The sequence below is a fragment of the Gallinula chloropus genome, assembly GCF_964237585.1.
Source record: "Gallinula chloropus genome assembly, chromosome: 17".
Classification (NCBI taxonomy): domain Eukaryota; kingdom Metazoa; phylum Chordata; class Aves; order Gruiformes; family Rallidae; genus Gallinula; species Gallinula chloropus.
Window position 1 is genome coordinate 415,531 of NC_140102.1, and position 27,828 is coordinate 443,358.

General features: G+C 48.4%; 1 protein-coding gene across 1 annotated transcript; it reads left to right on the forward strand.

Moving 5' to 3' along the window:
* The first annotated feature begins 1,888 nt into the window (after window positions 1-1,888).
* On the forward strand, window positions 1,889-26,972 carry PITPNB (phosphatidylinositol transfer protein beta). Its single transcript, XM_084272199.1, has 11 exons — window positions 1,889-1,922; window positions 3,864-3,894; window positions 4,758-4,903; window positions 6,090-6,181; window positions 6,750-6,757; window positions 7,971-8,045; window positions 9,193-9,276; window positions 16,812-16,889; window positions 19,099-19,209; window positions 21,104-21,226; window positions 25,108-26,972. Exons 1-11 carry the CDS (start codon window positions 1,903-1,905, stop codon window positions 25,156-25,158), a joined length of 819 nt encoding a protein of 272 aa, XP_084128325.1. The 5' UTR covers window positions 1,889-1,902; the 3' UTR covers window positions 25,159-26,972.
* Window positions 26,973-27,828: the final 856 nt, after the last annotated feature.

The following is a 27,828-nucleotide window of genomic DNA, read 5'->3' on the forward strand; positions in this document are numbered from 1 at the left end:
TGTTCTCCAGCCCGCTGCCCAGGGCAGAGCAGCCGTGCATGAGGCTGCAGCCTGTGCCGAGGGGAGGCACAGCAGCTCTCCTCAGCCTCCCCTGCGAAGTGAGGGGTTAGCAAGGGCTCCCTCCTGCTTTCCAGGCAGATTGTAGCGTTCCTGTTACCAGAGGTGATGGGAAATGGCTTTTCCTTTTCCTAGCAGGTGCTGGAGTGTCAGTATTGACTCGCTGTTTGTCTTGGAGTCATCAGCCAAAGGCCCCTTCAGACCTTTCCTGGCTGCAGTGGCTGCTGTTCTGTGTTTGGAGGCGTGGGTGGGGCGGCCCCAGGAAGGGTTTTGTAGGTGGTTGCCTCAGCTCAGTCACAGAATCACAGTGTGTTAGAGGGGAAGGGACCTTCACAGGCCATCTAGTCCAACCCCCCTGCAGTGAGCAGGGACACCTTGGACTAGAGGAGGCTGCTGGAGCTTCGTGCCCTTGGGGTTACCTACAGCCTGGTGCCATCAGTAGGCAGGATGCCTTAGCTTGCTCTGTCCTTGCTTCTAAGGTGCTGTCACTGTATCGCAGAGATGCAGGAAAGTCCTGACCCTTTGGGCAACTTCAGAACCTCTAGAACGAGGGGGCAGGCATGTGGGCACCCCCTCTGCAGGGGAGCAGATCGGGGGAGGACTCCAGTCCCCTGGGAATGTCAGAGCTGGGGTGTTCTGCCCTGGCCCCACTCAACCTGTGTGTGGATGTGCACAACTGATGTTTAGTGGGTTTGAATACTCAGCTCACTGTACAGAGACGTTTGCCGTGGTGACAAACCCCTCTCTGTCACAGGAGGAGCTGGAAGGGAGGGAGCAGTTGGGTTTCAGAGTGACTCTGCATTGGCACACAGGCTGCAGCTGCTGGTTTCTCACCCCACCAGCTGGCTGCTGCTAATTGTCCCGCTGCAATCAGCGGGCAGGGGTGGGAGCAAAGGCTGCACCGCGGCACGATGCTGAGACGTCTGGGTCTGGGTCCTGTCAGGCAGAACGTGGGGAGGACGGGCTCTCGGGGGAAGGGGCAGGCAGGGGGGAGCCTGGAAGTGCTGCTGGGGAGGAGGATGCAATTCAGAAACAGGGGAACGTGCTGCCTTGGCTGCTTTTGGCATCAAATCCTGAATTGTCCCAAAGAATGACAAGGTGGCAGCTGCCTGTGTGGGTGAGCGTCGCGCGGGTCGAGAGCTGCCACCAACGTCTGTTCGGAGTGACAGTGCTCTGGGGCCAGCAGCAGGGCAGCGTTACTCTCAGTGAGAGTCCCTGCAGGTGGAAGCACCGGGGACCATCCCACAGCTGCACATACACGTTTTCAGGGGTGGTGGCTTTGAGAGGAAGCAGGGCTGGGTCCTTGTTCCAGGGGTGAGGACTCTGCAAGACCGAGGCCCAGATTAGCTCAGTTCTGCTGTGATCCCCACAGCAGCCGAGTTGGAACCAGCTCGTATCGTTTGCTCCTCCTCCCAGGCCTCCAAGCGTCACCATTTCCGTGCTGCCGGCGCGGGGTCGCTGCCGGCGAGCGGGGCCGGAGGGCGCGGCCGAGCCGCGGTTACAGCGGCGCCCGAGCCGCCCCCTGCCCGCCCGCTGCGGCGGCGCCAGCCCGGGGCCGGCAGCGCCCCGCGCCCGGCGATGACGCCACGGAGCCGGGACGCCGGCGCGCCCCGATTGGCCGCCTGCGGGCGAGGCGGGGCGCCCGCGGGAGCTGCGGGTTGGTGGCGCCGGGCTGCGCAGGCGCGGCGCGCCGGATGCGCACAAGACGCGAGCGGGCGCGAGGACGCACGGCGCGGCGGGATTGGGCGCGGCGGGGCCGGGGGCGGGGCGCTCCCCGGAAGCGCGCGGTGCATCACGGGCAGGCGGCGCGGGGCGCGCGTGCGCAGTGCGGGCCTGCGGGGGAAGATGGTGCTGATCAAGGAATTGTGAGTCGGGCGGCACCGGCCGGGCCGGGCGCTGGCGGCGGCTGCCGCGTGTTCCCCCCCCCCACCCCGGGCACGGCCCGCGCTGCGCCCCGCCGGGCCTCGCTCGGCTCCGCGGGGCGCCGGCACCGCCCGGCGCGGCGCCCCGGCCGCTCCCTCTCTGCGGGCGGGGCCGGGCGGGGGCGGCGGGCGCGCCCGGGCCGCCCGCGGGGCTCGGGGAGCGGCCGGGCCCGGGGCCGCTTCGCGCTCCCGCGGCTCGGCCCGCAGCGGGCGGGCCCCGGGCTCCCGCGGCCGCGGAGGCCCCGTCTGGCGGTGCCGGCGCGGGGCCTCCCGATCGCGGCCCGTGGCGCTGGGGTGGTGCCGGGCGGGGCGCCGCGTCCCTGCGGGGCGGGCAGGGCTGGTGCGGCCTCGGGTGCTCCCGAACGCGGCCCCGTCCCATGCGGTGCCGTTGCCGGTCACCGCCCCGGGTTACCCGTGCCGGGGGCCGGGCTCCCGCGTCGCTGCGCGGGCGGCTCGGAAGAGCGGCAGAGGCTGGGGCCGAGCTCCGGGCGGGGTCCCGGGGCGCCTCCGAGAGAAGGTACGAACGGGCGTCCCGCGGCTCCCGCCCGTAGCCGGAGCTCCAACCGCCCCGGCAGGAGAAGCCGCCGGTCCCGCGATTCCCGGGGGCTGGTGCCGGGCCGTGTGCTCGCCCACCAGTGCTCAGCGGTTTCCGGGGGGGGGGGGGTGTCAGGTCTTTGGAATCACCGAGTTAGGTGGCATCGAACTCAAATAAACCCGTTTGCTACGTTTTTCCCCTTCAGATTCTCCCCTTTCCCCATACCCCCACGCTCACGGCCCTTTCCTGGCTCTTCTCCTGCTCTACTCGTTGCTCTTCCTGTTAAAGAATAACGCTGAAGTTGCCCAGAAATTCCTTGTGCCACAGACCTGTCCTCTAGGTCTGGAGTCAGCAGCTGGCAATGCCCGGGTGGGTGGGTGGGTGTCTTCTGGCTCTGCTGGCGTTGAGAGGCAGCTCCAAGCACAGCTCCAGGGCGCTTTGTTGTGCTCTCAGGTGCAGTGAGACGTGTCAGGGCTCAGTGTGGCAGTTGTGTGTCGGCGGCTCTTTGGCCGTTCTGTGTTGGGGTGTAAGCTCTGCTTTCAGCTTGATGCTTCCCAACCCTTGAAGCTGATGGTGTTTGTCTCCTGGAATGTTTAGCAGTTAGAGAAGCTGTTTCAGTTGGGCAGGTCACAGACTGCAGCAGACAAACCTCCCTGTGGTGTGGGCAGTTGCCTTGCGTGGGATCGGAACGGCTGTAGGGTTGGTGGCAGAGGAGGTACCCTCACCCTGGGAACGGTGCCCTTGGGCAGCAGTGTTGGGTTGCACCAGCAGTGATTTGTCTTGTCTTCACCCATTGTACTGTGCAGGATGGAGCTGACAGTCACCCTGCACAGCTGAACCCACGGCGGCGTCCCCTGGTGCTGCCGCGAGCTGTGGGGGGTTGGGTCCGAACTGAGCTGACACACTCAGCTCTGCCACCTAAACAGGACACGGGCTGTGGCTGCTCCTTGAGTGATTCTTAACTGCTGTAGTTACCAGAGTTGCTCTGAGGGCCTTTTCAGTCGTACAGGTGGGAGTGCTCACTGTGTGACACAGGAAGAAGCTCTTGCCTTAAAGTTTAACCCACATCAGCACGACAGGCAGTTACAGCAGAGCTGGAAGCAGACCCTGGATTTCCTGGTTCTCCTCTGCAGTTCTGAAACCCCACCACCCCTCCTTTTCCCCCCCTTTTGCAGCGTGCTTGTCACTGGGTTTTACTTGGGTTTGTTGCATTATATCCATGCAGCTCTACGGTCCTGGAGCACTGTGAACATTTAGACACTGTGTTCCTGGGTGTTGTGTTTGTCTCTGTCACCTGCACACGCAGCCTCGTTATTCATGGTGTTGAATTTGCTCTTTCTCTCTTTCAGCCGAGTGGTTCTGCCTTGCTCAGTGCAAGAGGTACGTGCTCACCCTGCCTGCTTCTGGTTTGGGGCGGTGGGTGGGAAGGTGTTAGTGTCTCAGGAAGTCTGACTGGCCTGGGTCCAAAGGCTTCCTGTGCTGCGTGCCCACCAGCCTGCCACACCTGTCACCGTGTGTGTCAGCCATGGGCAAAGCAGGGGTAACCTCCTGCAGATGGGGGATCTTCAAAGGAGGTAGATGCCTGCAGGCAGAGAGCCTTTAGCTGTGTCTGAGCCACTCCAGGCTTACGAGCAAGAACAGAAAGCTGTGCAGTTCTGCACTGCAGCAGAATTTCCCTGCTGATCCAGGCATTGAGTGACTCCAAGCCTCTTCCTAAAGGCAAAGGTAGGAAGCATCTTCCAGGGGCTGAAACCAGCAGTTTGAATGGTGCTGAGATACATTTAAGTCAAAGTCTCAACACCCTTCTGAGGGAAACGTTACCCTTCACTTCTTCAGCAGGTCGAGTTTGATGGGTCCTGCAAGGGTACAGTATGAATTTGGGAGGCTCAGGGCTGCAACCCAATCATTTCAATATAATAATAAACTAAAACATTGTATTTCTTTTACACACTTAAGAACAAGGTGTATACTTTGCTTTGAGGATGAGAACACTAAAGAATAACAAAGTTGGTTTGCTGTAACAAAGCTCTGAGTGGTGTGAAACAAGCTGAGCACAGCTTGAGAGCTACAGCTCAGTTTTGCCAGCAGGTTGTTGTGTTTTACTAAATGATTTCTGTGTGGGGTATTTTACATCCCTGATAACCTTGTTTGTACTACAAAATCTTCACTGGAAAGAACTAAACTTTTCAATGCTTTAAAAGTTGTGTCTGACTCCAGTACTGACATTCTGCTTCTCTTCTCAGTATCAAGTTGGGCAGCTTTACTCTGTGGCAGAAGCTAGCAAAAATGAAACGGGAGGTGGTGAAGGAATCCAAGTCTTAAAAAATGAGCCTTATGAAAAGGATGGTGAGAAGGGACAGTACACTCACAAAATCTATCATTTAAAGAGGTGAGGAAGCATCCATAGACGTCACGGTCACTTGGTGTGGAGTGAGAAATGTTTCGGTGTGAGGACAGCCTCCTGCTGTGTGCTGTTCTGGGGTGCTTGTGCTTTTCCATCGCTCTTTAATTTGCTGAGTTGTGCCTGAATGCTCTGGTGAGTGGGGAGACATGTGAAATACAGTGGATTTTGAAAATATGGGAGAGAGTAATGGAGAACCATGGGAAATGTGTGATCTGTGAACAGGCAGATGCATGGCTAAACAGAAACGAGTGGAGTTCTTAGTGTGTAGCCAAGATGATGGGTTTGTATCTCAGAGGATGTGTAGGGCAGCCCAAAGGACAGGAGTGTTGATAGAGAGGGATGGAGGAAAGGAGGATGGCTGTTGCTTTATAAAGGAAGAATGATTTTATGTGAGCTGCTATTTGAGAAGGAGTTCTAACTGCCAGAATGTTCTTTAGAAATGCCCTAAAAAGCACCACAGAAGTTCACGTGGTCTGGCAGGGTAGTGCTGTTCTGAGAGAGAACAGGTCAGGTCAAGAGTTTCTTCAGAAGTCTCATGCATTGCAAAGGGGGTGAAACCTGGGTTAATGTTGGGAAAACTGACCCCAGTGGGGTCTGAACCTCCAGGGATTAATAGTTGATGTTACCACAGAGGCAGCCATGTCATTCGAGTCGTAATACGTCCTCAGACTGTGAGAGTCAGTGTTCTGGGTGCTTGTAGTTGTGGAAAAACGATGTAAAAAGCTGTGGAGCTGGGTGTGTTTGCAGCTGGTTGCAGTCACGGGGGAGATGGTGAAAGGCCTTCCCTCCCAGCCAAGGTAGAGGCTACTGATGAGCCTGCAGGTTTTGCTAGGGAGTTTGGAGGTGAGACCCAGTGGGCAGTGCTCTCCCTCAACAGTTGTCTTTGGTCTTGAAGAGAAAATCAAACACGGCTTTCATCGTGATTGTAGTGCTTCCAGAAGGTTCTGGCTCCTTCTCAATTATCTTATTACCTTCCCTATTTAGTTTCTTAATGGTTTGGTGATCAGTCACATTGTGGGAGCTCCTGCACGTTTAGCTGTGGGTAACTTGCCTGTTGTAGTGTTTAAGGTGCGTGGGCAGAACGTGCCCCTCTTACTAGAGCAGGAGAAACGAGTGAGGAGTTTCAGCCGGCAGAGCCGTGCAGGCGCGGTGGGTGTTTGTGTTTCCACAGCAAGGTGCCTGGCTTCGTGCGGATGATCGCGCCGGAGGGCTCCCTGGTGTTCCACGAGAAGGCCTGGAACGCCTACCCCTACTGCAGAACAAGTAGGTCCTGCTTGCGCCGGGGGGCGGAGCAGCTGGGTGGCTTAGGGGAGGAGAGGGTCCCATCCAATGGAAGGTGTATTTCAGAGGTTAATGTTGTGTTTGTGAGATCTCCTCTCCTGGAAAGGAGAGCTGCTGCTGAGAGCAGCCTCGATAGAGCAGCTCACAGGTTCCCACAGAGCCTCCCACCTAGTGTCCCTAGGACAAGACTGAAGAGCTGATTCTCTTCAGGTCTGGAGCTGAACCTGTTTGGAGAGATCTCCGTTCCTTAGTCTGTTAGGATAAGGGGACTGCTCTCTTTTAATGCTTTCCATTGTGTGAGTTCCAAGAGCAGAGGCTCTTTTTGTGCTGAACAGTTTGCAGTGTCCCATCACAAAGCTCTAAGGTGAGGGCTGGGAAGCCAGTGCCAGCGGCCAGACTGCTGCCTGGATGCACACAAATGCTGTTGGGCTGATTCTGAGTGTTTCTCTCACTGTGAAGCAGCCGTTACACGGGGCTCTTTGGGAAAGTTGTATCTAATGACACTTTGTGTTTCCTTTTCATTTCCATCGCCCGTGTCTCCCATGGCCAGTTGTGACAGTGAGTATCTGAACTACTTTTGCTCCAGGGCTGGGGGTTTGAAATGTATTTTATCTGTTGTTACTGCTACAGTCGCCCCTGACTCTAGGAAGCCAGCTCCAACCTTTTGCATGCCTTGCCTGGGTTCTTGGCACTGAGCTTCACTGCTTTTTTTACTGTGTTACTTTGTTTGTCTGCACTTGGCTATAATTAAAGAACTGGAACTTGTTAGAGAAATGCTTGGGTTTTGTACGCTTTCTTTTATGCCTTTACTTACCATTATGGCTGCATAATATCTGTCCTGACAGGACATAATGCTACAAAAGAGAAGAAAAAATACAACAAAAAAGGCTAAGTGGAGGCCTGTGCTACACTCTTAAACACAGGAAGAGCAATGAAATAAAATCCATTACAAATACATCAGTTAAAATGGAGTAACTGAGAATTGAAGAGGATCGTGGCAGCTGGGGGTGTGGGGAGTGTGGCCTTTATTTATGATGCGTGGGGAAGAGGTCGTTAAGGCCATTTCCTTCTGTAGGTGATTTGGTGACCTGTTCCAGGAGGCTGGTAAGCTTAATGTGAAAGTGCTTTATCTGCGCACTGGCAAACTTAGATTGTCACTAGGTGAATGCAGCACATGGAGCATGTGGACTGTTGACTCATCCTGTTACGTGTGCTGCTGGTGTATGATTCCTTCCTTCAGGAATCAGAAGTGTTCTGTGGAGTCTTTAGACACCAAGTTTGGGGGTGGCTGGACCCTTGTGTTCATAGTTGAGCTACAGAGGAGCATGTAATGTTCACTGGCTGTTATCCTTGCCTCCCAGGATAGTCTCCTTTATTAAAAGCTTCATGCAAATGGATTTTAGTTGTTTTATCTTAACTGCTGTATTAATAATTTACTCAATCACAGAGATAAAGAATTTCAGGGTTGAGGAAGAAGGATGGTAAATGACAATATTATTTCTGTTTGGGTGCAGAAAGTTAGAGCTGGATTCCTCAGACTTGACTGGTTTTAATTTAGTACTCCCTGCTGTAGCTGAGGCTTGAGATTTAGATACTACTTACCTCCCCAAACCTACACACAGAAATGGGTAAGGGGGCTGTTTCTTTTATGATTACATGGAATTTGCTCCTAGCTCAGGCTTAGCTGTGGCTCACACGTCAGTACCATTTTTTGAAACTGTAAGCAGTGGGGTGTAATCAGACTCATGCTTTTCCACTTCATTTCTTACAGAATGAATACATGAAAGATGACTTCTTCATAAAAATTGAGACCTGGCATAAACCAGATCTGGGGACAGCAGAAAACGTGAGTTGGGGTTGGGATACAGAGCATTAGGGATATTTTCACCACAGTCACCCAGATAAAGTATTCCATGCCTGATAAGGGTGGGTAATGACTGCATGAAGTCAAAGCCCTACCAGGGATTAATGTAAACCAAGAATGATGTTCAAGTCCTTCCAAGGTGGTCAAGCTGTCTCACCTGATGAAGTACAAGAGCAAGAAAAGGGGTTTTGTTATGTTGAGGTCAGTGCAGGTGCTTGATTCTCACCTATATATTTAAACAAGTTTTCAGTAAGTTCCTTTTAATTCCACGTTCTTTTACCTTAGGCATGTTAGTGCCAACAACTGACAAGTTGGTTTGAAAATAGGTTCCAGAAGGCTCTCAGAGTTCCTCACTGCACACTTCTATAGAGTTATGTATTGGAGCTGCTGCTGGGAATTTTCCAGGCTGGTGATACTCTTGTTTTCCTCCCTGGACAGTTGATTCAGTTCACAGGTCTCTTCAGGAGACGTGTTTATCTGCAGTGACAGGCACGTTTATAAGCCATCCACAAAGGAATAGTTGTCAGTACGCTCTCAGTGCTGGGATGAACTGTAGCACTGGGTGTGCTGCAGAGAAGGAGGCTGTTTCTTGGGCAGCTTGGCTTGCTGTAAGTTTAAGTGTGCCTAACAGACTGCAGACCTGGAACTGAGTGCATCGTCAGGCTTTTACATGCCTTCGTGTCACACACACTTCATCTGGTCCATACTAAAGGCAGCCCTATGACTTGGGGAACCTACTAGATTAGTCAGGTTATTGAAACCTGCCATATTTGCTCCTTTCTAGATCACAAAGCTCATGCAGATTACTGAGTGGGCAATATTTCTAATTAGAGCTTGGTTTTGTTAACACTAATGATGTGACAGAAGAATACAGCTTGATCTTAAACCCAGGTTTTTTGAATGCACAGGAAGTGAAGGCTTTGGGTGGGTTTAAAGTTGGTTAGTGAGTGAAGTTGAGTGTAATCATGGAGATTACTCCCTTTTAGAAAGGCAGAGGAAGGAAGGATGGGTTTTCAGAACACTGTCCTTAACACGTCCAGAAAATACCCGTGGCACACATAAGTGCCACACAAGGTGCACCAGTGTGTGAGGTGGCAGCATGGAAATACTCCTCTTTCTCCTTCTGCAGGTGCACAATTTAGATCCAATCACGTGGAGGAATGTTGAAGTTGTCCATATCGACATTGCAGATAGAACTCAAGTAGAACCAGGAGTAAGTAAATGCTCTGCTATTGGGATATGGACCTGGGGTGCAGTGAATCCATCGTTTGTGGTGATTGTGAATAAACATTTCATTCTTCTTCCACTGCTTCTTTAGCATATCTTTCCAAGGTGAGGGTCCTTATCTTTAAGTCCATCTTCACATGGAAAGCATTTCATATGTGGAAGTCCTTGGAACTGTTTTCAGTACATTATCCTCTCTTTCCTATTTCTTTGTTTTCCTTTCTTTCTTTTGTGTATTTGACCTACAGAGTATCAAATCTGTGAGTGCAGACTGGCTTCATATAAAGTCTCTTCTGATGTTTCTATGTTGTCTTTTTTTTTTAGTAACTTCTAACCATTCACAGTTTTAGGAAATATGCTGAAATTCAAACTCCCATTATAGCCCCTCACTCTGTAAGGATACCTGGGACTAATTTTCACCATGTGATTCAAATTTTCATTTTCACTTCATCTCCCAGAAATGCAGCTTTTTGGAGTCCTAACTTTATTAAACAAAGACTGACTTTGTTCTCAAACTTTTATGCAGACCTTGATACCTCTGAGTTAGCTGAGGGCTGACACCCTTTCCACTCCACTTGTTTGCCCCCTTTCCTTGTCAGTTAAGGATCAGTTAGCAAACATTCTCTGGGACCCATACATCACAGCTCCTTATGTTAGGAAAATCTGCAGTTTCTGTCCTTTGTTTTCTCTCTCTCTTTGCTCACAACTCCATGAGAATCATTCTGCATCTATCCTGATACCTTTATGAAGTGTAGCTAACAGAACTGGAAGAGCTGGTGGGGGAAAAGTTAACTACAGGTACATACTCTGAGGTAAATGCTTGTTTTATGCAGAGAAGGCTGCTGGGTTTGGAGAATAAGAATGAAAGCATCACCTGTTCTGCCTGGACCAGCAGCCCAGACAGAGGCTTGGACAGCAGCATGACCAAGAGAATGGAAATGCATTTCTAAGATCCAGCAATTCTGATAGAGATTTTCATACATTCAAGATTAATCCTTGTGTTCAGGGGATGAACCTTGTCCAACCCATCGTGCTATGGCAGTTTCTTTAGTTTCAGAACTACAACCAGCATAAATATAAACATAGTACATTTCTCCAAGATACTAATGGCATGCATATGTTAACTCAGGCTCATTTAAGTATGTATAGAAATAATTTGGCTGACATCTGTGGCTTTCTTTAGATATAAATTTAACCCTGCCCTCTCTTAATCATCTCCAGCATGCAGTCTATGTAGCTTTGTATGATTTGTATATAGAAATGACTTCCCAGGAGAGTAAAACTTTTTAAAGAGTAAGCAGAAGTGAACACTCAATTAACATCAGAAGAGGCCACGGTTTTGGAAGCAGTTTGTAAGAAAGTAGAGGGTAGTGCAAACAAAGAAACTGGAATTGGGTTCATAGCTGGTTTTGTGCAATGAAGAAATGAAAAGTCTTGTTCTAGATTGTAGCAGTTCTTCATTGTATCACTTGAAACAAAGCTCTAAAAATACAACGTTCTGCAGATGACCTGTTCCACCTTCAGCAGTGCTGCTTCAGAGTCGGGGTGCGAGGGATTTGCCCAGGTGGTGATTAGATGGCCCTGTTAGTGTGTCTCAGTCTTCAGCCTGCTTACAGAAGGAGCCTTTCTTCATACTGGGATGTATTACTGGTTCAGAAATTAGAATGCCTTGTAAACACTTTGAACTTTGCTTAACTTCTTCAGTGGTGCCTGTGGCTTGCTGCTCTGAGTTTGTGTCTTTAACTCCACAGCCTGCAGCAAGCTGTGGATGTGGAAATGGGACTTTCTTCCAGCTTGCATGGGCACGACTGTAGGACATTTTTTATCCAGAGCCATTTAGCTAAACCTACCCAGAACACACACACGCTCTCCCTGCTGCCAGCTGAGTGCACAGCAGTGCTGGTGATTGTTTCTGTGAAGAGACTGGGGGCTCATGCACCGAGGTGGGAACGTGACATATGTTAATCAACCAGGTTTTGATCTTTTATTGTGCTGTGAAGGAGTATCCACAGAGCTGTGGATCAGACTGAGGAGAAGTGCTACTACATGTTTCCTTCTGCAATCAACTTTGTGTGTGTTCTGCTAAGTAAGGATGGTGTGTGTGTTCTCCTGTTCCAAAGAGCTAATGCAGCGTGGAGCTGAAAAGCCAGAAACTGCCGCACCTGCCTGGTTGGTCTGTGTTCAGGAAGCTTTCTTCCTGAGTTTGCAGATAAGACTTCTGACTTGCATTGTTTTTATGTTAGGTTCTGCAAGTTTTCTTAAAAACACTTTGTCCTGTGCACATGCTTTCCAGTTTTCCACCACTTCAGAGTGAGCTGCCAGCAGTGCTGTTACTGCTTTCAGCAGGTTTTGCAAGTGAGACTGCAAAGAAGCACCCGGATTCAGAGTTTGTTGTGCTTATTACTGTATTGTATGTGGTTCACAGTCTCTCTAAATTCTTTATAACAGCTTGTTGCATTCATGCATATTATATTGAGACTTTGAGCAGAAACTGCCTGTGAAATTGTATTTGTGTATTTCTTTGAAATGGTTTTTAGCTGTTCTATGTTGTTCTGCTGCTGCATAATGATGTTTTGCCTGTCTGGCTTTCAAGAGGGCTTCAGGGTTTTTTAGCTGTAATATTTGTTCCAAGAGCTGCCTGCTTTTCTTCCTAAGAAGGACTTGTTGCTGTCAGGAGTTAAGCTCTTGCAGCAGAGATATTTCTCTTAAACTCTGCAAAGAACTGTTGTTTATTTCTGCTTTGGCTGTAGTCCAGTCTTCTTCCGTGCGTGCTGGTCGGGTTTGTGTATTGAGAGGAGCTCCTACAATGCTCCCTTGTCCATCTACACTTCAATCTGGACAGTTTTTTTCTGTCCTTAGCAGGGTTTGGGTGAACTGTGCCCAGAAGGGTCTCAGTTCACAGCTTTTGTATGTGCTCTCTGCCACAGAAAACTTTGCACGAGTTAACTGTTTTCTTTGAATTTCTGGTTGCACTCCCACACTGTAGTTGTAGATACCTTTTTTTGCCCAGCGTTTCCAGCTGTGCTTGTGTGGGTCCTGCATGCAAGAGCACAGTTACATTTGCTGATGTCCCTGTGCAGAGAGGTAGGGTGGCAGAGAATGTCCTGCTGTGTGGCTTGGGTTTCCCTGTGGTATCAGGGCAAAACTGCCACCACATAAACCCCACAGGTCACAGCTGCACGTGTGGGGGAGTTCACATCCCAAACAGAGTCCTGACCCTGATGGTTTTCTGGTCATTGTGTGTTTGAAAATCTGCATCTTGCAGCGTGTTCCTGTAAGAGTGTGGGATGTACTGTGTGTGCCATGCACATGGGAAGAGCTGACTCAGGGGGTGACATACCACAGGCTTTGTCAGCAAATGTGACTTTAGTATTAAAGTTTTGGGCCCTCTGTGTTGGCACTTTCCATGGTAAATCCAAGTGCTGATGAGCTGTGGTGTTTGGTGTAATAAATCTCTGCAGAGTGTGCCATTCTGAAGAAGCAGACCCCATGACATCCTGATTCTCGTGAGGATGTGCTGTGGCTTCAGTGAGGAGTCAGACCTGCAGCTTACCTGTCCTTCTCCTGAAGGAAAAACGTTTCACAGCCTGGAAACTTGTCCTGTTGCAGCACCAACACGTGGCCTCACCACGTGCTGCCTGTCAGGAGGGAATTGATTTTCCTTCAGAAGATTCTAATTTTTGTTTTGGATGGCTGACAATTTTATCTGGTTATGGTTTTCACCTTCTACTAACTCCAGCCCCTAGTTAGATATATTCCCTCTCTGGTTTTATGGATTTCTGTATTTTGTCCTTCTGTCCTGTCTTTTCCAGGCTGAGGATTCATAGTCTGCTTTGTTTATTTTAATGGAATTGCTTCCCATAATCAATCATTCTTGCTGTCATTTTCATCTCTTCCATTCCTAATGTATTCTGGAGAAGAGCACCAAAAAGCAAGATGTAGTATAGCATTTTAGTATCATAAGGTATTTTGTGCTGTGTTCTCTCCTGGTTTCCTAATAGGCCAGCATATTACATGTGTTGAGTTCATTTTGGTGCTGTCCTTCTGTTGCCTTTAGGCTTGCTTTTTACCTGTGAGAATGTCCTAAATATGGTGATGTCATACAATGCTGCAAGACTCTGCCTGCAGCTGGGACAGCAGGCTAGGCAGCATCCCTGGGTACTGCTACTGAAAGTGTGTGGTATGGATATATCTCCACATGCTCTGCACCGCTGCGGTCTGGGCTCTTCCTGGGGAGGGTATTCAGACCCTCAATCTAAGCCTCCAGTGCACAACACGACTTTATTTACAAACCTGGCACTAAAACATGGAAGCTCTTGTATTTTGTGGTTCTGTTGAGCACATTGCTGCACTGAAATGGCAGCAATACCTCTGCCAGGAATTGGTTATCTAGAATAAATGTTTACTGGGAAATGGTTTATCCATTCCTATAGCTTGATCCTTCTCTCAGTGTCTTCCATCCGGTGTTTGAGAGACATTGTTAAGAGACAGTCATAATCAGTGATTTCAGACATTAAATATATTTCTAGTGTATGTAAACACTGCAGCAGAATATTTTATTTCTTAAGGGTGATTTTCTTGTAGAGAAAATGCCTCTTGTTTGGTTGTCTTGTTGGTTGTTGTTTGGGTTTTATTTTGTTTTTTGTTTTTCTCCCCAGCCAGGGATTTGGGCTGTGAAGGATTTGGGGTGGGATGTGTATCTCATGCAGCCTCCAGAGCCCGCAGGAGCTGAGCTTTCCAGTAGGTTGCAGCTGTCTTTGTCCACAGTATTTGCAAATAACTAATGAGTGGAGAGGTCTGCAGCTGCTGGCAAGGACTGTAAATCGTGCTCTCCACTTGCCTCCCCCTTTGCTTTCCTGGAGGAGACAGGCTGTGAACAAGGCCAGCAGGCTGCCTTGCCTACAGCAGCGGTAACTGAGCGCCGGGCCTGGGCCTGTGCCCTGGGGCCTGTGTGCCGGGCCTGGGCCTGTGCGCTGGGCCTGTGCGCCGGGCCTGGGCCTCTGCGCTGGGGCCGTCGTACATGGAGGGTGTATTTGCTCTTTGTCATGTTGGTGCAAGAGACATCCTTTATTTCAGTAAAATCAGCAGTAAACGGGGTTTTACTGAAATTCGGATACTGCTGTTAGTCTTTCTGATGTGAGTGGACGTACCTTTAGGCGTTGCAGAGTTAAAATGTTCATACAGTGCTTCTGGCGACCCCGCAGATTGTCCCCGTGAGGCAGATAGAACCTGATCTTAGTACCTGCGGCAGCACCCTGCTGACGTTTGCTGGCTGGTACTGGGGTTCTTCTAAGAAAGGTGTTGCTTGGATTTAGAGGGAGAAGTAGAGGAAAACGGGACTTTGTGGCACTTCCTGGAGCACGTTGATTAGCAGTGTGATCGGATGTGCTTTGACTCAGATGTGTCTAGGAAGTATTTGCTCTGTCCTTAACATACTTACTTGAATGCTTAATGCAGACATTTACCTGAATAAACTTTCTAGATACATTAATGACAGGGGGCTGGGGGATCTACTAAAAGGTTTCTTCAGCCTATTTTAACATATAGTGTAGGTGGGTTCATTAAAAGAACCGGGAACAACACGCAAAAATGGGGAAGAAGAAAGTATCAAAGAGTAACAGCTGATTCTCTGTAAGGGAAATCATTCCTCTGAGAGGACCTCCTAGATTTTCAGGTTCCATCTAGCCTGCAAAAAGTGCCTTGTAAATGCCAAAGTGGTTATGAAAGCATTAACAACTGATTTGTATAGTCTTGCTCTGAGGATTTGGAATTTCAGTCTAGAAGTAGCCTTCCTTCATGCCAATGGAAGAATCTAGATTTGAGCCTGGTGTTATACACATGATACTCAGTACTTCTGACAGCTGAAACAATGAATTCATGTAATAGCTCCTCAGTTGTGTATGCAGTAGTACCATCTGTTGAATCCGAGTTACATGAATTAAACATGAAAAACAGGGAAATGGAGCTGATCTGGGAGAGCTGAGGAAGTTTGATTGGAATTCTTTTGAGTGCATTGTTTTTTCCCAGGTTCATTTGAATTTTCCTGGTGAATAAATCCCTTCAGAAGGATGTGTGAGGGAAATATACTCTTGCACAGTTTGTAATACATTAGTCAGTAACTACCACAGGGTGCAACTGAGGCCAAGAATAGAAGTGGAGAGGAGTCCCAAGCTGCATCATCCTCTGTAACAGCAGAGTTCATATCCTTTCCAGAAGAAGCCCCCACAGGATAGGGAAGACTATTCACTGGTAGGAGCGAGAGTTCTGTCCTGGGTTGTTTGCATCCTTCTGTAAGGATCTGTTGCTGGCCACTAAGGCAGGAGATTGGAGTGGTCTCCTGTATAACTCCAGCTGACCATTCCTGCTCCGTAATGTCACAGCGTTCAGGTTTATTTTACCTGTGCTTATGCTCATGCCTTTGTCTACAAGAACTTTGCAGCTCAGTCATCTAGGGAAAGGAGCTCTCCAAAGCACTGCTGCTGCAGCAGAGGTGCAGTAGGTGACTTCAGTATGCCCCAGAAGAACCATCCGTGTTTCACTTCAAAGTGTCAGCTGTTTTTTAAATTCACATCTCTCTTGCTGCTGCTGGTATTTAACTCTGAATGCAGGGGATGTGCTAGGAAGGGGAAGGTTCAGTTTTAATTCATCTTGCAAGCAGTTTGCAAATGTGATCGCTTCTGACAGCTCTCTGATGTAGGAGGCAGGGCAATGCCAGCAGCTACTTTTCTGCTGGTATTTCTTCCACTTCATGTTCTGCAGATTTTATCCTCATTGAAATTTGTTTGCAAAAATGAGACCTTGAACTCTGCTAAACTTTCTTGAGCTTGTCTGTAGCACCCACCGAGCATTTGTGTGGCTTTAAAGTAACTTAAACTTCTACAGTTCTCCTTGGCTGCATGGGGGTGATTGTATTCTTAGGTTGAAGTTTTTCATGCGTTGTATAAACCTTGTGTGTGCTCAGTCACTGAGATCAGAGACTTTAACCTTTCTTAATTTCCAAAGTAGCATCTCCATATAATAGTTGGCATAGCCCTCATCAGTAAAATGAAGTAAGCCCACGTGTGGGAAGCATTTGTCATCTTTAACTCTTGGTGCTTGCTTTTCCCCACTGCGTATGACCTCTGAAGCAGGGACGCCTGTTGTAAAGCAGCGTGCACAGACTGCTGATGGAAACCAGGCAGTTTCTGATTTTACAAGTTCATTTATGCCGCCATCCCCCTCCACTCTCTGTCTTGAGTGGACATCATGCTGCAGCTTGGGTGGTGCTAGCATGCTCGTTCCTGTGGTGCTGCTTCCTCTGCCCCTCAGAAGCTCACAGAGCCATGAAAGTGCTGACGTGGGAGCCCTGTCATGCTGTGGTGATGTGACAGGTCAGGAGCATCATGTGTCTGAGTGGGTGTGACCCAGGGCTCAACACAAACCCCTGTCCATCCTGCTCAGGACAATGGATTCAGAAGCCCTGAACAGGAGCTTGATGCACCAGGGTGGTTTGGGCTTGGTCTGACTCGGGTTTTTATGTTGCAGGACTACAAAGCTGATGAAGACCCTGCGTTATTCCAGTCTGTTAAGACGAAGAGAGGACCTTTGGGGCCAAATTGGAAGGTACTAAGAACTAATGTTATCTCCTTACAAAGTCTTTATCAGCACAGACAGTTTGTGGTTCTATAGTGCTAGCAATGTTGGTCTCAAAAGAGGGTGCAGAAATTCAGTACTACTTCTCTTTTTGTATTCAAATTCCAAATGTGTTCAGCAAAGGTACAGTCTGTGACTCATGTGAAATCACTGCTAAAACTCAAAACTATGCAAATTAAATGTTTATTAATGAACTATGCAAATACTCAAAGTTTACATCTGAATATACACTGTGATGAGGTCTGTGGAAGCCACCAGCCTGGTGACTTCAAATGCAAAAAAATTAGTTGGAAACTTCTGTATATTTAACTGCTTCTCCAGAGCAGCAAGGTAAACCTCAGAGTGGAACATACTGGGAGGAGCTTTTTGTCTGGCATTCCCTGTCCCAAAGTGTGGCTGTGCCAGCACACCACAGGCAGAAGATACCCCACCACCTGCTGTCAGAAAGATGACCCGTGTCTTACAGGTCAGATGCCTGGCACTGCCCTGCCTGGCACCACCCTGCGCCCTCCTGCGCTCGCTCTCAGCCGGCCTGAGATGGCCAGTGGAGGCAGCCTGGGGGGTTTAAGATCGCTCCTGCCCTGCTGTGGAGTGAGGCCTGGAGCTCCTGGGACACACTCGTGCAGTGCTGACCATTCTCCTCTCTGCTGCTGCAGGTGGTGGTACAGAGCTTTTCAGGCTGTGTGGCAATTAACCTGGAGAAGAAATAGGGAACCGGGTTTTTGTGAAAGGATGGAAGCCAACCCAGCAGCACAGGGAGCTGCTGAACACCTCAGCAGAGCTTCAGTGGGCTCCTGGAGCTGGCACCTCACTGCCATTATGCTGCATTAGCAGAAGCAAGGCTTGCAAAGCAATCTCTTGGTTGCTCACTGTGCTCATGAATAAATAAATACACATTATTTACCAGAATTACTCTGAGATATATCTAACATACAAAAATCACTTTCTGTCTGCACAGCCAACAGGACTTGTCCATTTCATGGTTAAAAACCATCAGGCTTAAAAAGGTTGTGAAGTGTTTCTGCATAACAGTGTGTTGTGGATATAAAGCACAGCAGTCTGCAGACCTGCAGATAGGGAGAATAGAAATCTCTGGGCTTCTTACAGTAATTGTTTATTACTCAAGCCAAACACAGATTTCAGGGTGGTGTTTTTTTTCAGTGACTATCAGTTTCCCTTTTTGGCTTGGGTTTGTTGGTTTGGGGTTTTTCCTTCCTTATTTCTTCTTCCTCTTTTACAAGGCTTGGAGTGATCTAATGTGCTTGGTTAAACTGAGAGTGTGATACGGTCCCTTGTATTAGGTAAATGTGGCTGCAAGCATGGTAGGAACCTGACAGTGTCTGATGTTAGGGGCACTTCAGAGCTGTTTGGCCATAGGGACTGATGGTGATGGTGTCTCCTGCATCTCCCTCAGTTCATTCTTCTGGGGATGCTGCTTTTCCACAAAGTCCTTGAGCTGGAGCAGCTTCCGAGCAGGCTTTGAGGTGGCCTTCTGTCCTCCTCTTGCCACTAAGGACAAAGAAAATACCTCCCTGCTGTTCTCCTGGAAGCAGTCAGAAGGTCTGGAATTGGTCATGTGAAATCCCTGTGCGCTGTGCATGGGAACGATGGGCCCTTTGGCACCGCCTGCGGAGGGGACATGCAGAGGCACCACAGCCTCTGTGGGCAGCTGGACCTGCAGAACAGGGACCTTTCTCATTCTGAGAGAAGCAAACTTGAGGGGTTTGTTACCTGAATCTCCTGGTGCACGTGTATTCCACCCTCACTCTTAGCAACGTGGATGGTAATTGCCTAGGTGCAACAGACCCCAAAGGACAAAATAATTGGGTGCCAGCTGTTGTAATCCAGCTCCATTGTCCTCTCAAAAGGTCAGGAGGTCTGTTACAGTGGAAATCATGGAAAGGAAATCCATGTTAAGACAGAAATTCTAAGTGTGTTTGCAGCATGGATGGAATTGTCTTACAGATTTAACCTGATTGTTGATCCCTTTTACCCTCTGTTCTGAGTTTTTGATAACACTTACATTTAGAATTATAATTTAAAATTATGAGTGTATTTAATTTAGTATAAATAATGTAATTTACAGTTCTAATATATGCCAAATTATACTTTTAAATAATTATATTAATTTGACTGAAGGAAATGTTAAAAAATTTTCTTTCCCATTCTCCACAAACAGAAAGAGCTAGCAACTGATGAAGAGTGTCCTAAAATGTGTGCTTACAAGTTGGTGACTATAAAATTTAAGTGGTGGGGACTGCAAAACAAAGTTGAAAACTTTATACAAAAGGTATGTGCTTCTGCTGTGCTGGGGAGGAGGGGCTGGGGAGCTAGGGGGTTCTGTGTTGATGGGGTTTTGGGGAGAAACTGCGATGAAGTTTCCTGTTGCTGGCTGTCAACCAGTGTCTGTTCTTCAGCAAGTACAACCATTTGCGTCTGGACTGCACAGGGGTGGCGTGTCATGCTGGGCACTAGAATAACTTCCTAAGTTAAAGAAGGAAAAGCATATGCAGAGTTGGTGTCATGGGTGCAACACTCTGTTCTGAAAGCACACTGCTTGCCAGGGAGAGACAGCTCTGATTTTCTTCTTGTCACTTGGAAGTGGCATACAACATGCTGGTGTTTCTCTGGTGGTTTATGTTCTGGTTGTCTTGGGAAACTGTTCTTGTGTTTCTTCTAATTCCAAGGTATTGTATTTTATTTCTCTGAATGCTTTCAGAACCAGGAATGGCACAGGTGGAATCCAGTGCACTAGGATTTTGTTGGCAGTCGTAATGCTGTGTCAAATTATGCTTGCACCTTACTTGGGTGCTGCTGTATCATCACAATATGACTGTCAAATATTTTTAAGGAGACAAGATATTTTGAATGTGAACTGTAGTGTAGGCAAAGTCACACCAGCTCTCTCTAATCCTGAGATAATCAGCGGGTCACCCAAGCCGTGGTGTTACCTGGCCGTAGTGCTTCCTCACAGCCAGACCTTTCTCATGGTGGTAACCAGAGCTCATAACTCCTCTGCAGGGACCGTGCAGCCAACTGCCTTAAAAGCTTAAGAATTTCAATGAATGCATCAGCAAAGGAGAAAAGCTGTAAATACTAGTAATTGGAGAGGTGGTTTGTGATGGCCATTGTACACAGCAAGGGCAAGGAGACATTGGAGACTCACTTCAGTGTGGTCATGGTTTAGGGAAGGAGCTGCCCATCACATATTTCAAACTGAATGCTGACAGGGAATGAGGTGAGCAGTAGAACCCAGACTGATTCTGTGCTCTAACAAGGGGTATTGGAAGATAGGGCTCTTGATAACCTTTCTTTACATGAAGCTGATTCTTCAGAGGGAGTTCTGTTCTCTCTGTCTGCTCGGTGTTGAGAGCCATGTGTTGGATCTGGTCAGCACTGTTTGTGAGAACAGTCAGCAGCTCGAGGTGGGAGGTCTGGGAGCAGGTGAACAGGTCTCTCTAGGTGGTGACCTGGGCAGCTGAATGTGTGCAGAGTCTGGAGCACAGTAGCGAAGAGATTTGTGTTGTATACACATGACTGCTTTTATCAGAGCAGCCAGCAGCAATACTGCTAATTTTTCAAATAGAATGGTTTATATGACACAGCTTTCATCATCCAAGTCGTGTTCACTAAGGAAAGGGCTGTGGCTTCCTGGTCTTGAGTATTTATACTCTCCATGTTTTGTGCCTTTGAGATTGCCTGTCAGATCTGACCAGGATGCTGATTTGGTACAAACTGCAAGCGTGCCGTCTTTGGAGTCAAAAGTACTTCCCTCTTTGTGTGATGCTGGCATTAGGAATGGGCTGTTCTTGTTCTATAGCAGTGAGCCAGAACCTGTGACAGTGCTGTAGTAGATTTTTATACAGGTGACACTAAACATTCTAGCTGTTGTGATGCAACGTTTGTTCTGTCCAGTGCAGTCTTGGAGCTAGAACAGACTGTAAAAGGATTCTTGAGCATTTTCAAGTAACACCAGGTGCTGAACTTTCTTGAAACTTTTTTGGATGGAAAAAATTATTAAATTTCTCTACATTAAAGCATGTGGGAAACGTGAGGGGGCTGAACCTGTGCAATGTGAAACAACCTGCACCTAAAGAGTATAACTTCAAACTGGACAGCTGTGATCACCGGTCCTTGGCAAGGTGTCAGCCTCTATCATCTAATGTTTGTTTATCTTCTTACAGCAAGAAAAAAGGATATTTACCAACTTTCATCGCCAGTTGTTCTGTTGGATTGACAAGTGGATTGATCTGACCATGGAAGACATTAGGAGAATGGAGGATGAAACCCAAAAGGAGCTGGAAGCGGTAAGAATGCTGTTTTTAGGGCTGGTGTGTGAGTGTGTATCTTCCTGCTTGGGAACCAGTGCAGGTTACACTGTGTGTGCTTGGGCAATCACTGATCAATGTTACAGCCCCAGTAGGGGTTTTCCTGAACAGACCTGTGCACTTCAAGCTTCTGCGTGCTGTGTTGTGTCAGGCTGGAAGTGGCTGTAAGGTAAATACTTCCAACATCACTAAATCCAGAACATCTGCCCTGAGCACCTCTTTGTCTGTGGTACCTTGCCCATCACACACAGGCCCATTCAGTGTCCTTGTACCACTTGACAGTTAGAATTCAGAGCTGTCACCTTGGCTTTCCATCCTGTGTCTTGCTTTGTTTCATTTCTAATCATCATTAGATCTGGTTGCTTTTTCTCTTCAGACATCTTCAGGCAGTCTTGAGTGTGTCAGGACAGCCATTGCACTCACCCTGGCTGGCACTCTGGAGTGGAAGATTTCACATGGACAGGGAAGTCAGTAACACTTAGGGCTTAAGGCAGTGTTGGTGTTCACACCCCAGTGGCACTGAGGATCAGTGCATATAACCTGACCTGTCTTTGGGCTGAGTCTGGAAGGAAGCTCATCCATAGGGCACTCTCTCTACTCTTTCCTTTAGAGGAACATCACAGGCTAGGCAAGAAGCCTTCTTCTGTAGTGTCTTCCCAGAGCACGACCTTGAGCGTGAGCCTTCCTCACCTTAAAGCTGGCTCATTTCCTTCAAGTTCTTTGCAGTCTTTGGGTTTGCAATTCTATTTCCTTCCCATTTGGCCAATTTCCCAAACCCACTCAGCTTGTCACTTTCCTTCCATTGGCTTGGTTCTTTCAAGGCACAGTGTCTGCAGCTGTAACTTGCTTTCTTGCATCATTTGACTCCTTTCAGCTGCCAGGCAGCTTTAACCAGGGGTCCTGATGCTCTGGAGCCGCTGTGGGCAGCGGTTCTGAAGTGCATCCTGTGGTTTGTGCCCAGCACATCTTTCAGTACCAGAACTGGCTGGACCTGCTGTGTCCCCGCTCACCATGCTCCGCATCTTGGGGCATTAGGAAGTGTGTAGAGATGTTGTCTGGGTTTGGAAGGAGTTTCTTCACTGCTCCATGTGTCCTCAGCTGGTAAAATCAAACTTTCTTTTCAAACCAGCTGCAGGGCTTGTCTGCTCTGGCAGCTCCCTGAGGGCCCTTTGGAAAGGAACGGTGTTTGCTCGCTCTGGGGAACGCTGTGCGCTCTCTGGCGTTTGAGTGGTTGGCTGTGGCCGGTGCTTCCTACATCGTGCAGGTTCCTTCTTGAATTCTTCCCCATGACATGAGCCTGTTCACAGAGCCACCCCCCCAGGTGTCAGTGAAGGAGGAAGGGTAACTGCTTTGCTCTCTCTGACTGGATTTGTCAGAAGGGATCTCTGCTGCACACCCCTAGTGCTTTACTGGAATGAAAGGGACTGGATCCAGTTTCTCTGAGGAAAAAGAGTGGCGGTGTGATCAGTGTGTGCAAGGTGTGTATGGGAGAGTGGGCATGTCTGTGCATGAGGACACTTCTCTGTGTGCCTGTGGGTGGTGGCTGTCTTGTAGAGACAGTTCTGTTCCACATTTCTCACTGGTAAGTAATGTCTTTCAAGTATTTTTTGAGAAATACTTGCTGGTTTTAGTCCTCCAGCAGAAACCGGGTTGCGTGTTCCTGGGTGTAACATTTATCCTCATTCTTGAATATCAAATGTATTTATTTGCTATTTTCTTGTTTTGCAGAGCAATGCAAATAGTTTATTTCAAATAGCTTGTTGTGTAAGACATTAGCATCAGGAACTGCAATGTATTGCTTGTTGAAAAAGCCAGGTTTTCACAAAAGAAATGTATTGATTAGTTACACTAACACAACTTTCCTCATGTATTGTGAAATGTGAGAGGAGTGGGGACCTACTGTTAAAAACACTTTGGCCTTTTCTCTACTAATAGGGGCATCTACAAACATCTATAAATGATGCAATCTCAAGGTTTTTGTGGTGAAATGGAGAATAACCTGAAGGCAAAAATGTCACTGCTGGATAAACTACGGATGCTGATTTTATCCCAAATAATTTGGGTTCATGTTTCATATTCAGTTACTTCGTCCATTGTGCTAAACAGTACCTGTCCTGAAATCCCAAATATAACACTAAATGCTATTTCATGACCAGGATACTGGGCAGTGAGCACTTAGGGAGATGGTGCTTAATATGACAAGAATATCTTCACGTTTCCATCGCGCAGAGCAGTCGCCAGCCTCTCTGACAGTGCTGCACTGTGCAGCTCTGTGATGCTTAAAAACAGGCTGCAGAAAGGAAGCGTAATAGTACAGACAGCTTTACATTTCCTCAGAATACATTGCTTTCTGTTGCTATTCCCTTTCTCATTATCACTCTTCCTTCTTTCTGGTTTGAGCTAATCTTTCTCCTCGGATTCTGTGCACGTTTCAGTTCTTTTGTTGGTCCTGTTCTTCATCTTAAGTCAGTTTTTATAGCCAGGATCTCTGCTTTTGTTACTTTTTTGTTACTCCCTGAAATCCTCATCAGTGTTCTTCCAGAGTTTCTCTCTCCCAGCCCATCCTTTTCTCACTGTTTTTCTTTATCTTTCACTTAGTGGTTTATGTATCTGACTCCTGGAGGGGGGGGAGCACCAGTGCCTCATTAAATGCCTGTCAGCTAACCAGTGCAGAGCAGAGAAGCATCCGGCTCTGCCAAAGCACTGTGACCCACCTACCTCACATCCTCGGGGGTGGAAATGCCACGCTGGGTATGTCGAGCAGTGTGGCTCCACGCTGACATGTTGAACATCTAAGAAGCATCATTTACAGCTGCTGTAGGGTTCCCAGGCTTCCCCACCAAAAGGGACTCTGTGTACCCATCTCCAAAACCCCTCAGCTGCAGCTGAGGCTGGTTCTGGTCCCGGCCATGTAGATCTCTACTTCTCTCTTACTAACCAGAGCATGGCAGGTTCTCTGTGTGGTAGCTCACAGTTTTATTTTACGTTTAGATGCGTAAGAAGGGTTCCGTTCGAGGCACTTTGGCTGCTGACGTCTAGAGGAGTTCTCTGTAGGTTCTGAGGCAAATCAAGCTGTGTAAGTCAACTGCGAAGGAGAAAAGTGATTTGTGTTCTGTTGGATGGGCATTGCTGGCAGAAATGGACGTGTATCCACATGGCACTCGGGCCTCTCCTCCCTGCTGTCGGTGTCACTGCTTGGAGATGGCCCTTGGTGTCCGGGCAGCGACAGAGGCCTCTGCACTGTAACAGGCTGGGCGGGGGCTCAGGCGGGTGGCAGAACGCCTGAGGCACTGGCCACCTAACCCAAGCTTGTGCTTTCCTGGTGCAGAAACCCAGAGTGTGTGACCCTTGTCATCGCTCTGCTGGCACTGGAGCCTGCAGGTGACTGGCACAAGCCAGCAAAGCCTGCGGGCATCGTGTTGCTGTGCACTCCATAGCAAGGGGATAGGGAGCCCACGTAACGCAGGGGAGCTGGGGACTGTCCTCTTCACAGCACGCTGAGTTCTCGGAGCCCAGGTCCACCAGCTACTCACACACACTGCATTGTGTTAAAACCCTTACTGTGGGAAACCGGTTGTCCCGGAGGTGGGGGCTGTCGGGTCTGTGTGCCCAGCCCCTCAGCGCTGTCACTGCTGTCACACTGCCCCAGGCAGAGCCACTGCACAGCCCCGAGGAGCCTGATGCTCCCAGGCTGGAGCTGCTGCCTGCCCACGCTGAGGCCCTGGCAGTCATGCCTTGCTGGGTCCCGGTGATGCTCTGGCTGCCCTGCTCTGTTCTTGGAAGCTGACAGAACTGCCTGCTTGGGAACCCACCTGTGAGGACACTGTTAATGCTGAACTGTGTGTTTTCTCTCTCCACAGTTACGTAATCAAGGCCAAGTCAGAGGAACAAGTGCTGCCAATGACGAATGATGATGGATGTAACCGTCACATGCAGTGTTGATATTCAAGTGTGTGTGTGGATGCATGATTATTTGTATATAATTATATACACGCACATGCATACTGAAGGGGTTGTTACAGTGTCTCCAGGGTACTATGCCTGTCCTCAGCAAAGATTCAAAGGAAACTGCTTTCATTATGTATACCTGAAGCAAATAAAAATCAACTGAGTAGTATCATTTAAAGGATGAATTAACTGCAGAATTATGCTAACTGGTATGTTTCATGAATGTCAATACTGGACCAATTTATTCCCTACTTGTTTTTTTTCCTGTCTTGAGTCACTCTGCTATAACTTGCCCATGTCCCACTGTAAAGAAACTGATTCCAGTAAGTTAATTTCAGTTTTGTGTCTTCCCTAAGTGATTATTTTTGGAATAGGAACAATGAATGTATTTATAGCTATTTATTTCTGGATCCTCATTATCCTATAGTCAAATCAGAGAAAAAAATTCTTTTAGTGGAAATTGGAAGACTTCTACTGCTGAATAAGTTTAACCCAAACTTCACCCATTCACTGATTTAAAAGGAAAAAAGAATTCATGTTTTACTGGACTTTTGTACATTGAAATGCTAATGGTTTTTCTTCATTAAAATTGGCAAGATTACGGAGAAATGGCTTGTGATTTATAAAACAATTGCAACCTGAAATTTTCCAGGAGCTGGCTTTCTAGAGAAAGGTATGATAGTACTTGTAGAATATTTCAAGAATATCTTAGGCCATGCAGTGAGAGTGGAGGGGGGGCGATGGCCTTTCCCCAGGGTAACACTTCTGCTAACAACACCGCTGTTTTCCAGAGTTCCACTTTGGAAGCTATGCAAATGGTCTGGAGTTCACACACATTACTCAATGGAATATAATTGTGATTTTTAGCTCTTTTCATGTTGAAAATACACTTTGAGAGATGTATACTTTCAGATATGATGAAAGTTTAAATTGTAGCATCTGACATACTTCTCTGGTAGCTGTTAGGAGTAGACACGTAAAAGGAAAGATGGTTTAATAAAGACCTGTAGATAACAATAGGGAAAATGTCTTCAGCATTTTTTAAAGAAATATTCAGAGCATATCGTAGATATATATTATCAAAATGCTTGCTAGATCAGACACAGATTATTTTAAGAATGCTAGTTCAAGTTGTATTAATGCCTGGTTTCCTCAGCATCCCCAGAATCCTCGGTGTGGAAGCCTTGCTTGAGCTTCCACCTCAAGTCTCCCGTACATCCAAGTACTTTGGAATCCTTTTGGACCTACTTTGCTGACAGAGGGAGTGATCTCATTTCCATGGTGGGTAGTGGCAGCACTTTCTCAGGGTGGGCTGGAGCTGCACACAGCTGGCCTGGCTGGTGTGCCTGCCCGCAGCCAGGGCGGGCAGCCCCCGTCAGCCGGGTGCGGGCACTGGTGCTGTGCCCTGCGCCCTCCCGCCACCCTGCTGCAAAATTAACTCCCCTTTTTTTTCCTTTCTGGATTAGCAGCTAAATGGTTATTTGGGTTATTTGTCCTCTGATCCAGCCCGAGGTTGGGTCTGTAAATACTCAGATGTGCACACACAGTGTGGGAGCTGCTGCACGCCCGCAGCACAAAGGCTGGGCTCTCCTCAGTGAGAGTCTCACGTTGTTAACGAGTCCTGATGCAAACTGAGGGGAGGGACCCTGCCACTTCGTATGTTGGGACTAGTTGTGGAAACCTGAGAGAATCTTGTGGTGAATGTAAAATGTTTAGTTGACTTTGGCAGTCTCTGGTGTGACCTACAGTAAAACAGTTCATGAAATTTAATTAAATAAATTTGATCATAAAATGCTTTGTCTCTTGTCTTAGGTGTTAGTATTTGCAGTTTGCTAATGAGCTGGCATTCAGTTTTATTGAGCTGTCTGAGAAGGCTGGAAGTCCTCTAAGGATGCGTCCAGTGGTGGTGAGCTCAGCCCACCTGCAACGTGAGTAGTGACGGGCGGGATGGGGCTGGTGGTTCAGGTGAGGAGCTCGAGCTCGATGGGACCCTGCAGCCGTGCAGCGTAGGGAGAAGGTGTTTTGTTCTGGTGGGTGTTGGGACTGCCCACCCTGGCGTGCCAGGCTGGCGGTTGTGTCGACGTTTGTGCCTGTGCCCGTGGTCTGCAGTGGCTTTCTGGTCTGTGGCTGTCCTCTGGTGTGTTCTGCATCCTGCCTCTTGAAGGAGAGGATGGTCCTGCTGGGCAGGGGATGGGTGGTGTCCAGGAGGCCACAGCACTGTGAGGTGGCACTGGGGAGGAATGGGAAGTCACCCTGCCTAGTGTGGAGGGTGATGGCTCCTGCAGACTGACTGAGCAAGTGCCCTGTGAATTTGTGGATCTCTTGGCAAAGATGCCTGAGGAACCTTTCAAGGTTGGCAGGGAGAGTTTCCCACAGGCGAGTTTCCAGGCTGGTCTCTGGGTTGATGCTGCGGTGTGAACTTGTTTCTTGAAGGGGCTGTTGGGCACAGCTGTGCCCCCGTGGCTGCTTCCCGGTGCGGGCACGGCTCTGTGGGCAGATCTCTGCCTGTAAAGGTGCTGTCATCATCCCCTGCTGTAAACTGAAACTCATGCAGCTCCTCTTGGTAAATGTGAAATTGAATTCTTTTTTTACTACTCAGCTTGTGTAGCTTCCAGATGGCAAACCAACATGAA

Bases quoted from the DNA above. Each gene is read 5' to 3' on its own strand.
- PITPNB (XM_084272199.1), top strand. From the start codon at position 1,903: ATGGTGCTGATCAAGGAATT. The intron at 4,904-6,089 runs GTGAGGAAGCAT...GTGTTTCCACAG, and splicing joins AAAATCTATCATTTAAAGAG to CAAGGTGCCTGGCTTCGTGC. The intron at 8,046-9,192 runs GTGAGTTGGGGT...CTCCTTCTGCAG, and splicing joins ATCTGGGGACAGCAGAAAAC to GTGCACAATTTAGATCCAAT.